General features: G+C 47.3%; 1 protein-coding gene across 1 annotated transcript in view; it reads right to left on the bottom strand.

Annotated features, from left to right (window-relative positions):
• CSMD2 (CUB and Sushi multiple domains 2) overlaps positions 1-12,240 on the bottom strand; it is a 225,955-nt gene that overhangs the window by 88,984 nt on the left and 124,731 nt on the right. Inside the window, 2 exon segments of the mRNA XM_031063038.1 lie at positions 99-425; positions 11,847-12,029. Of these exon segments, the coding sequence (XP_030918898.1) occupies positions 99-425; positions 11,847-12,029 (510 nt within the window).

The following is a 12,240-nucleotide window of genomic DNA, read 5'->3' as shown; positions in this document are numbered from 1 at the left end:
TCTATAGATATATATAGATATATGAAAATATATAAAATATATATATATATATTATATGCACCATCCCTCCCCGGCACGCAAACCCAACACACGCTCACTGGTGAAGGTGATGTTGAACCCTCTCTTCTCCATGGAGTGGTCAGTCTGGAACTCCAGCCTGGCCACGTGGCCGCTGCTGGTCAGCGAGGAGGGGATGTGGCTCCCTGAGAAGGTGCCCAGCACGGGGGACTCGGCTGTGCCACCGTCCTTGACGGCCAGGAAATCAAACTGGGGCTCCACGTCGAAGTCGTTGAAGGCCAGGTGGATCCTGCTCTCGGGGTTGGCGATGATCAGCCACACGCAGTGCAGGCTGCTCCCGTACTCCTCGGGGTAGTTGGGGGACAGCACGGTCCCCGACGGGCTGGTGAAGTTGAAAAAGCAGGAGACTGCAAAGGGAAAAGTGGCATCAGTCCCCACAGCTGTCCCTGCCCTCAGACCCCTGGCTGGGATATTCCCAGTTCCTGCTCTGAGGCTGCCTCAGGAGGGAAAATGTGATTTCCAGGCTGCCAGAGCCCACTGACAGAAATTCTGTCATCATAGAAATATCAGCATTTCATGTGCATCAAAATCCAGGAGGGGAAAACACCACCCTGGATCTTCCATTAGTTCCCTACCATTCGTTCTTTAATTCCCTCCCTCACAGGAGCAGCAGGGAAGCCTTTGGTCACCACTGGATCAGAATATTCTGGTTATCAGTAAATCAGAACCTTTTGGTCACCACTGAATCAGAATATTCTGGTAATCAGTAAATCAGAATCATTCGGTCACCACTGAATCAGAACCTTTTGGTCACCACTAAATCCAAATCTTTTGGTCATCACTGAATCAGAGCCTTTTGGTCACCACTGAATCTAAATATTTTGGTCACCACTTAATCTCAATCTTTTGGTCACCACGAAATCCAAATCTTTGGTCACCACTAAATCAGAATATTGTATTATTGGGAGAAGGAAAGCACCCATTCCTCAGGACTTTGGGTGGATTTGCCGTTTTCCAGCCCCTTTCAGGTTTATTTAACAGCAGGAAGAAAATGCCTCTTAGGTGGGATCTGGCATTTTCCGGGTGAATTCTCTCCTCAGGAAAACTCCCAAAAATCCAGTGGGTGACTTGAGCTGGTGCAAAATAAAACCAGCATGGAACCAGCCAGCTTTTGCCTCAACATTTTCTTTTGCTGTGGCCAGCAAAATCCCACTGCACCTGGAGCAAGGAACCAGCTCAGGCACCCTGGGCACCGCTCCAGCCGCCCCTGCTGCTGTCCCTGGCTCAGCTCTGTCACCCGCAGGTGACACATCCATCCCCAGGGTGCTGCAGACTCCTCGGGGCTTGCTCTCAATAAAATCTGCCCTTTCCATCTGCCGAGCTCGTCTTTCCCCCTCTGCATTCATCAAAACTCCTTCCGTGCACGCCAGGGAGCATTTGTGGGACAAATGGAGTGTTTGGAGAAGGAGCTGGGAGTTAATTTGCTTTGTCTGCGTCCTTGGGAAATCGTTCACACCTGGCTGAGCACTGGAACAGCCCAAGAACGTTCCCAGACGCTGAGGTTTGGGACAAACCAGAGGAATCTGCAGCCCTGGTGGAGGGGAAGCCATTCCCACCGCAAATAAATCCCTGACTTCTGCTGGTTCCCAAAAAGAGGCACCCAAGCCACGGAAAGAATTGAAACCAGGCTTAAAACGAAGCTGAGGGCAAGACCGTGCATGAAAAACCCTCCAGCTCTCCAGGGGTTCAATCCATCCCAAGCTGCAGCTGCCAAGGCCCATTAATTCGGGAAGGCAAGGCTGCCTTTGAAGTGCTACCTGCCCAAACTTGGGGATGTTTTATGTATGGATGCTTTGCTCATCCCTTTTCCCCACCGCCACCCTTGGTAAAACCCATTATTGGGAACATCCATCTCCCTAATTCCTGGCACAGAGGATGAGCTTGGCTTGGGGTTGGCATTCAGACAATTATTTGGATCACTGCTCTGCCTCCCTCTGTTATTTTCCCTCTGTCTCCCCTCACCACTTAATGGGCTGGGATCAAATAATTCGGACGTTCCCGTGACGTTATCAAGGCCACGGAGCTGCACAATCCATCCCCTGCTCTCAAAGCCACAAAGAGAGCACATTAAAGAGAAAACAAACTGCAAAACATCTTCAGGATTTTTTTTTTTTTTTAGGCTCTCTTTCTCCCAGACGCTGAAATATCAGGGGATGCTGTCAAATAATTCTGTCAGCATAAGCACGGTGTAATCTGCCTCAGGAAAATTGAAAATAAATTCATTTGCACCCAGGGAAATGTCTCAGCAGCAGGGATGAGGTGTCTCCTCCTAAATTTTTAAATCCAAAGGGGTGAATTAGCATTCAGCCAGGACCTCCAGCAGCCCAGCAAGAGAGAGGTGCAGTCGCCAGTTCAGAAAATAAAACAACAAAGGACTTGCTGACAAAGGGGAGAGGAGCAGAGCGAGGGAAGAATATAAAATTAACCTTTGCCAGATAAAACAAAGTGACAGATTAAAGAGGAGCTGATAAAAAAAAAAAACAACCCTCCAAGAGTCTCCACTGCAGGGAAGTAAACGAGGATTTTGATTTTCCATCAGATCAGCGAGGAGAAAAGCGAGTTGGAGCTGGAGGATCGCTGGGCCGAGCTGTGGCCAGGAAAAAGCTCCCGTCGATGGAGAGGGGAGCTGGAATCACATCCCAGAGGGGAACATCCAGCCCAGGGAGCCACAAGGTTCATGAACAACACCATGGTGGCTGTGAGATGATGATTTTCATCTTGTGAAGCAGAGGAGGCTTTTCCTCACTGTGGAACAAGTTTTACCTCACCATGGAAGGAGGTTTTTCTTCTCTGTGGAAGATTTTTCTTTACTTGGAAGGAGGTTTTCCCTGTTTGTGGAATGATTTTCTTCACTGTGGAAGGTTTTCCCTCACCATGGAAGGAGGTTTTCCCTCTTTGTGGAAGATTTTTCTTTACTGTGGAAGGAAATTTTTCCTCTCTCTGGAAGGAGATTTTTTTCCTTACCATGGAAGGAGGTTTTTCTTCTCTGTGGAAGATTTTTCTTCACTTGGAAGAAGGTTTTCCATTGCTGTGGAAGGAGGTTTTTCCTTGCTGTGGAAGGAGATTTTTCTTCTCTGTGGAATGAAATTTTTCCTTTCTCTGGAAGGAGATTTTTCCTTACCATGGAAGGGGGTTTCCCTTCTCTGTGGAAGATTTTTCTTCACCGTGGAAGGAGGTTTTTCATTGCTATGGAAGAAGGTTTTCTCTTGCTGTGGAAGGAGATTCCTCCTCTCTCTGGAAGGAGATTTTTCCTTACCATGGAAGGGGGTTTCCCTTCTCTGTGGAAGATTTTTCTTCACCGTGGAAGGAGGTTTTTCATTGCTATGGAAGAAGGTTTTCTCTTGCTGTGGAAGGAGATTCCTCCTCTCTCTGGAAGGAGATTTTTCCTTACCATGGAAGGAGGTTTTTCTTCTCTGTGGAAGATTTTTCTTCACTGTGGATGGAGGTTTTTCATCGCTATGGAAGAAGGTTTTTTCTTGCTGTGGAAGGAGATTTTCCTTCTCTGTGGAAGGCTTTTCTTCACTGTGGAAAGAGTTTTTCCCTCACTGTGGAAGGAGTTTTTCCCTCACTGTGGAAGGAGTTTTTCCCTCACTGTGGAAGGAGTTTTTCCCTCACTGTGGAAGAAATTTTTCCCTCATTTGGAAGGAGATTTCAGCTCTGATCCTCCAGCCTCCCTGGAGCTGGACACTGGGACAAGCCAGGAGCTGTTTAACAACGTGCCACAGGCAGGGCCAGGCTGTCAGGAGGAAGAGGATGGACACAGCCCAGCTGCACCTGCCTGGTGCTGCCGGAGCATCCCAAAGAGCCCTGAGCAGCAGGAGCCATTCCCAACATGACAGAGGCCAGCCCTGCTGCCTGCAGCTGCCCATCAGCAGCACGGGCTGGGAGCAGCCCTGGCTGCAATTAATATTTATTACCCTTATTAAATGCCAGCAGAGGCCATTTCATTATGTGCACAGCACAGGGGCCTGTTTACAAAGCTGACTGTGTCAATAATTTTTTTTTTATTTGTCAATAATTGCTACATTTGTCAATAATCCTTATTGCTGAGCAATTGCTGCAAAGGCAATGAGAAAAATCCCTTTATTAAACACAGAATAAATCACAGCAGACACAGAGCAGCGAGACCACGGCACGAATGAACCAGCACGGGGATTTGTTCACGTTATCACAAGCAGCACCAGGATTCTGCCTTGGTTTGGAGCAGTGAAACAAGGAAGGAGCAGCTCCTTGGTTCTTTTCTTGGGAGAGGGATGTGGATGTGAACATGGATCAGGCAGGAGAAATTCCTGCACTTCTTTCTTTTTCCTTTCCTTTCCTTTCCTTTCCTTTCCTTTCCTTTCCTTTCCTTTCCTTTCCTTTCCTTTCCTTTCCTTTCCTTTCCTTTCCTTTCCTTTCCTTTCCTTTCCTTTCCTTTCCTTTCCTTTCCTTTCCTTTCCTTTCCTTTCCTTTCCTTTCCTTTCCTTTCCTTTCCTTTCCTTTCCTTTCCTTTCCTTTCCTTTCCTTTCCTTTCCTTTCCTTTCCTTTCCTTTCCTTTCCTTTCCTTTCCTTTCCTTTCCTTTCCTTTCCTTTCCTTTCCTTTCCTTTCCTTTCCTTTCCTTTCCTTTCCTTTCCTTTCCTTTCCTTTCCTTTCCTTTCCTTTCCTTTCCTTTCCTTTCCTTTCCTTTCCTTTCCTTTCCTTTCCTTTCCTTTCCTTTCCTTTCCTTTCCTTTCCTTTCCTTTCCTTTCCTTTCCTTTCCTTTCCTTTCCTTTCCTTTCCTTTCCTTTCCTTTCCTTTCCTTTCCTTTCCTTTCCTTTCCTTTCCTCCTCTCCTCTCTTCTCTTTTATTCTCCCTTCCCAGATCCCACCTCTCTCCTCCTGTTCCTGCCTCCATCCCTGCTCATCCTGCAGGAGAACCCAGGGCTGATCCCAAGGAGAGATCACACCATGGGAGCCGGAAAGGCGCCGGGGTCAGGAGCTGAAAACCAAGCAAGGAATCCCTGGAACAACTGCAGTTTCCATGGAAACAATCCAAAATTCTTGACTTTCCTCTCAGTTTTTTAGATCCTGCTCCCACAGACCTCTTGGGAGACAGGAGTGGATTTTCTGCCTTGCATTTCCTTTTTTCCAAAAACGCCTCCTCTAGGCAGAACTTGGTGATGGGCTGGGAAAGCAGGACAGTGCTGGAAGCTCAGGGCACTGCTCCAGCTGGGCAGCAAAGTGCTTCACATTCTGTATTTTCCTCTTTCTGTATCTGTTATTCCAAGAGGGAAAAAAAAAATAAAATCTGCATCTCATGGTGCCTTTTCATCCTGAAAACCCTGTGGCACCACAGGGCAAGTGGGAGGTGAGGGAAGGAGTTTGGAGCAAAATGAACTGGGAGGGTTTTGTTATTTCAGAGCAACAAAACTCAGCTCAGTCCGGGGGTGGGACTGCAGGTATGAGGAGAAGAATGAAAACCAGGCAGGTTTTGGGAACCAAATCCTGAGGAAAATATCACTGAATTGAAAATAGATGTGCAGGCAAGAGCGGGTTTCACTGCCACCCACTCCAGCAGGAGCAGGGGTTGGCTCGGGGAAGGAGCTGAAGTTTTTTAAAACTTCCTGGGAGCTGCAGATCCCCATGGGGACAGGGCTGGGCTGCTCCTGCCAGGGATCCTGCAGCCATCTGCACCTGGGACGTGCTCCAAGGCTTCTGCACCTTCCTCTCCTGAGTTCCAATGATTTCCAGCAGAGCTCTTCCTCTCCCAGCAGCTCCCTTGGGAATTTTTGCAGCGGCCGCAAGAAGGTGGGAGTTTGTGGCCATTTTTTGGCCCAAAAAAAATCCTCTCCTGTGCTCCTCCCTCCTCTGCCAATGCTGCATGGGACTGTCCCTTTGGGCAGCCAGCACTTCCCTGTGGCAGATTTTCTTGGCAGGAATAACTGGGATGTTAATGAACACATTTATCCCAAATCCATTAAAATACACCCAATGCAATGAATACATTTATCCACATTTGTTCCCAATCTATTAAAATATGCCCAGGAATGAACATGTGTTAAAAAACAAACGCAGGAACAAAGACATTTATCCCAAATCCACTCACACATTCCCAGGAATGAACACATTTGCTCCCAATCCATTCAAAACCAACCAGGAATGAACACGTTTCTCCCCCAACCCAAACACTCCCAGAAATGAACAGATTTATCCCCAAATGGAACCAAACACTGCCAGGAATGAATATTATTTGCTCCCAATCCATTCAAACACTCCCAGAAATTAACATGTTTATCCTCAATCCATTCAAACACTCCCAGGAATGACCACATGAATCCAAAACCCAACCAAACATTTCCTGAAATGAACATGTTCCATTCAAACATGCCCAAAATGACCACACGAATCCCAAACCAAGCCAAACATTCCCAGGAATGAACAGATTTATCCCAAATCCATTCAAATATTCCCAGGAATGACCACGTGGATCCCAAACCCAAACATTTCCAGAAATGAATGTGTTTGTTCCCAATCCATCCAAACTTTCCCAGATTTATCCCCAAACCCAAACTTTCCCAGGAATGACCACATGAATCCCAAACCCAATCAAACATTTCCAGAAATGAACATGTTCCATTCAAACATTCCCAGAAATGACCACATTAATCGATTCTAAACCAAATCAAACATTCCCAGGAATGAACAGATTTCTCTCAAATCCATTCAAACATTCTCAGCAATGACACTAATCCCATACTCAATCAAACATTCCCAAGAACAAACAGATTTATCCCAAATCCTTTCAAACATTCCTAGAAATGACCACATGAATCCCAAACCCAAACATTTCCAGAAATGAACGTGTTTGCTGCCAATCCATCCAAACTTTCCCAGATTTATCCCTAAACTTTCCCAGGAATGACCACATGAATCCCAAATCCATTCAAACATTCCTAGAAATGAACAGATTTATCCCAAATCCTTTCAAAACACTCCTAGAAATGACCACATGAATTCCAAACCCCAACATTTCCAGAAATGAATGTGTTTGCTGCCAATCCATCCAAACATTCCCAGATTTATCCTCAAACATTCCCAGGAACGACCACATGAATCCCAAACCCAAACATCTCCAGAAATGAACGTGTTTGCTCCCAATCCATCCAAACATTCCCATATTTATCCCTAAACCTTCCCAGGAATGACCACATGCATCCCAAATCCATTCAAACATTCCTAGAAATGACCACATGAATCCCAAACCCAAACATCTCCAGAAATGAACGTGTTTGCTCCCAATCCATCCAAACTCTCCCAGATTTATCCCTAAACTTTCCCAGGAATGACCACAATGATCCCAAAACTCTGCTGAGCGACGCCAACCAACCCAACCCCGCTGGGGTCAGTGCAGACCCTTCCCCTCCCCAGGATTTTTGGGGCACAAATTCCCTCCTTTTACTCCCCTCCTTTTACTCCCCTCCTTTTGACTCCCCCACCATTTAATTCCCTGTCAAACACGAGGCGGGTCCAGAAGAACCTGGATTTTCCGAGCGTGACCCCAACAAACTGAAGCTGCAGCAGAGATTCTGGAAGGACTCTTCCCACAACTGGCAGAGGGCACCTGCACCAAGGCAGCAACTCTGCCCCAGGAGGTGACAATGACATTTATTGTCGCTCCAGGCGCCACAATCATCCCCCACAGAACAGGACGGCGCTGCCTGGCACGGGTCAAGCACCCAGAGGAAAACGCAGGGCGAAAATTTGGGAAAGGCAGGAGGAGCAGGGAAGGGAAGAACCAAAGATCCTTGGAAGATTCTCTCACTGCAGAACCTCCCCAGAAGCACCAGGGCCCTGCTCTTTGTGTCAAATAAACCTCGTGAAGTGAATTTTGGGGACAAATAAAATCAGAAAATGATTTTTTTTTCTTCTCTGCTCCACACGAGGATGTTCAAACAGCAATTCCCAGCCTGGATCTGGAGGTTCTGGCAGCTCTGGAATGTCCCTCTCCCTCACCACATCTCCATCCTCAGTGGCAGCAGCTCCAGAGCTGGAATTATGGAGCTGATTCTCCATTTATAAACTGAATAACCTCCTCAGCCACAGGATATTCTATCCCCAAATCAGAGCACAAGGGTTTTCCTTCAGGGATATTTATCCAATCCCCCCCTCCCAAGCCTGTTTTGCTGAGAAAAAGGAACAAATTCTGTCCAAAATCCAGTTCTGGGTGTGGGAGTGCCCTGGCCTGTGACAGACACCACATTGCCCAACCCTGGAAATGCCATTTTTAAAGCCAACAACAGAATTATGGAGCTGGTTCAAGCAGTGCAGGATGGTGCAGGACGGAGAGAAGAATTTCAGCCATCACCCAGAGCCAGGCAAGAAAGACACCCAAACTGTAAAAAAATAAACAGCCAGACACCCAAATTGTACAGAAAGACACCCAAACTTCATAGATATAAACACCAGACACCCAAATTGTGCAGAAAGACACCCAAATTGTACAGAAATAAACACTCAGACACCCAAATTGTGCAGAAAGACACTCAAACACCCAAATTGTACAGAAAGACACCCAAACTTCACAGATATAAACACCCAGACACCAAAATTGTGCAGAAAGACACTCAAACACCCAAATTGTACAGAAAGACACCCAAATTGTACAGAAATAAACACCCAGACACCCAAATTGTACAGAAATAAACACCTAGACACCCAAACTGAACAGGAACAGACACCCAGACATGTGAATTGTACAGAAATAAACACTCAAACACTCAAATTGTACAGAAATAAACACTCAGACATTCAAATTTAACAGGAACAGACACCCAGACACCTGAATTTAACAGGGAAAAAACATTCAGACACTCACACTGAAGAGGAACAGATACCCAGCCATCCAAATCTCACAGAAACAGACACCCAGATATCCAAATTGTACAAAAATAAACACTCAGACACCCACACTGAACAGGAACAGACACCCAGATGGAACAGGAACAAACACCCAGATACACACAAGTGCACAGAAACAGCCATGCAGACACTCAAAATGCATAGAAACAGATCCCAGGCACTCAAATTGTACAGAAATAAACACCCAGACACTCAAATTGTACAGAAATAAACACCCAGGCAACCAAATTGTACAGAAATAAACACCCAGACGCTCAAATTGTACAGAAATAAACACCCAGACACCCACAAAGTACAGGAACAGATACCCTGACACCCAAATTGGACAGAAACAAACATTCAGACACCTAAATTGTACAGAAATCAACATTCAGACACCTAAATTGTACAGAAACAGAGACGCAGACACTGATATTTTACAGAATCAAACACCCAGACACCCATATTTAAGAGGAACACACCCCCAAGACACTCCAAAACCAACCAGACTCCCAAACTCCCACAGGAACAAACCCCCCAAACGCCCAAATTTCAAAGAAACAAACCCCAAATTTCAAAGAAACAAACCCCCAGACCCCAAATTTCACAGAAGCAAAGGGGTTCCCTCATTTCCCCCCCTCACATCTGATGGTCTCCCAACATTTCCCACACATTTTGTCCATTTTGTGACCCACTCCTGCTCCCCAATAAATCAGGAGTGAAGGTCAGGAGGGGCCTGTGAGGGATTTTCCCCACTCCCTGCACATTGCTCTGTTGATCCATAAATATCCCGAGAGCCACAGAGAACAGATCACAGCGGAATTATTGCAACTGAAAGATGATTTGATCAACATCAATAATCCTGTTTTACCAAAAATCGATTTCCTGATCTGTTACCACCCAGCTCTGTTGCCCTGAGCACAAACCACAGGTTTATTTCTCACTCCAAACTCTCAGCACCAGCCTCAACTACACCAACTTGTCTAAAGTCACCTGAAATTCCGAGAAATTAAAAGGAAAAAGCAGCACAGAACCAGCCTAACGCTTCCCACCTCCCAGATAACCAGGAAAAACTCCCAATATTTATTTCCTCAGCAGCATCTCCAGCTGATTTGCTTACAAAGAAAAAAACAACCAAACAGGAAGGGAGGGATGGCAGCTGGAAAAGGGAGGACTCAGAGGAATTGCTTCCTTTCCCCAGGCATTTCTCTGAGCTTAAATCGGTGTTTGAAAAGAAAGGCACTGGCTTCAAACTGGTTCTTCCCCTTCCCCACGACCTCCAGTTTTCTCCCAGCTCCTCCAGACCCTCATCCACCTCTGTAAAATCTGGTTTTCCCCCCCCCAGCTCCATCTTTTTCGTGCATCAGCTCCCGCCACACCACATTTCCACTGGAATCCCACCCAGTTTGGCACCTGCACTTCTAAAACCAACATTTTTGCTTCTTCCCTCTCAATTTTCCCCTCCCTAAAATGCATTTTCCTTGTTTTTTTTCAGGCTCAGACTCACTCCCCTGCTCCAACAAGGCCCAGATTTTAACAGAGCCAACAAAAGTAGGAAAGGAGATTTTAAAAAAGTAGAAAAGGAGATAAAAAAGAAGAGTGAGGTTATCACCAACTGGGGGAAACTCCTGCAGGAAGGTCCTGTCAGGGCAATAAAGCAAAATGCCCAACATATCTACAGAGGACACTGAGAGCATTAAAACCCCACAGGGACTGGGCAGAACTCCCATTTCCACCCCAAAATGCGATCCTGAGTCACCACAGAGAGCAGAACATCCCAAACCTGCTGAGAATGGGGCAAAAAATGCAAAACCAGGACACAGCAGGAGGGAGCCTGGAAAGGGTCAGATCATGAGGGAAAAATGAGGGGCTAAAAACAGAATCCAGGTTTAAATTGTGAATTTGGCGATGTCCTGTCTGTGCTGGCCACCAAGGGCTGATTTCCCCTCAGGACAAGGCAGGGAGAGCCCAGCAGAGCCCAAAACTTTCTCTACAAAGAGAATCCAGGTTTAAATCGTGAATTTGCTGGGTTCTGTCCACCAAGAGCTGATTTTCCCTCAGGACAAGGCAGGGAGAGCCCAGATGAGCCCAAAACTTTCTCTGCAAACAGAATCCAAGTTTAAATCTGGAATTTGCTGAATCCTGTCTGTGCTGGCCACCAAGGGCTGATTTTTCCCCTCAGGACAAGGCAGGGAGAGCCCAGCACAGCCCAAAACTTTCTCTGCAAACAGAATCCAAGTTTAAATCTGGAATTTGCTGGGTCCTGTCCACCAAGTGCTGATCTTCCCTCAGGACAAGGCAGGGAGAGCCCAGCACAGCCCAAAACTTTCTCTGCAAACAGAATCCAAGTTTAAATCTGGAATTTGCTGGGTCCTGTCCACCAAGTGCTGATCTTCCCTCAGGACAAGGCAGGGAGAGCCCAGCACAGCCCAAAACTTTCTCTGCAAACAGAATCCAAGTTTAAATCTGGAATTTGCTGGGTCCTGTCCACCAAGTGCTGATCTTCCCTCAGGACAAGACAGGGGAAACCCAGCACAGCCCAAAACTTTCTCTACAAAGAGAATCCAGGTTTAAATTGTGAATTTGCTGAGTCCTGTCTGTGCTGGCCACCAAGGACTGATTTTTCCCTTAGGACAAGGCAGGGGGAACCCAGCACAGCCCAAAACTTTCTCTACAAAGAGAATCCAGGTTTAAATCTGGAATTTGCTGGGTCCTGTCCACCAAGAGCTGATTTTCCCCTCAGGACAAGGCAGGGGGAACCCAGCACAGCCCAGATCTCCCCTGCCCTGCCCGGAGAAGAGCCCAAACCTGTCCCCAGGCTGGCCGAAGGCGCCACCGGGGCAGGCGCCACCACCTCGGCGTCCCCTCGGAGGGGACCCAGGGCGCTGCCCCGGAGCTGCTGGCCCACTTACAAACACACACGGGTTTCTGAGCAGACCACTGGCTGCTCTTTTGGCAGGTGATGCTTTTGTGGCCCTTGAGCTCGAAGGCGGGCTGGCACTGGAAGTGCAGGGTGTCCCCGTGGCGGAACCGGGAGCCCTCGCGGCGGCCGAAGGCGGGGACGCCGGGGTCCCCACAGCTGCCCTGGTCAATCTCTGGAAGGGAAAAAACAAACACGGGGTTGGGTGAGGGAAGGGGCTGGAGGAGAGGAAACACACGGCTCGGTATGGCGAAGGGCTTGGAAGAAAAAATTTAGGTGTGGGGAAGAGGGTGGAATAGGGAGAACACAGGGCTTGGGTGTGGGAAAGGGGTTGGAAGAGGGAACAGGGAATTTGGGTGTGGGAAGGGATTGGAAGAGAGAATTTG

The sequence above is a fragment of the Geospiza fortis genome, unplaced genomic scaffold, assembly GCF_000277835.1.
Source record: "Geospiza fortis unplaced genomic scaffold, GeoFor_1.0 scaffold289, whole genome shotgun sequence".
Taxonomy (NCBI): domain Eukaryota; kingdom Metazoa; phylum Chordata; class Aves; order Passeriformes; family Thraupidae; genus Geospiza; species Geospiza fortis.
This window is presented reverse-complemented; position numbering and strand designations above follow the sequence as displayed.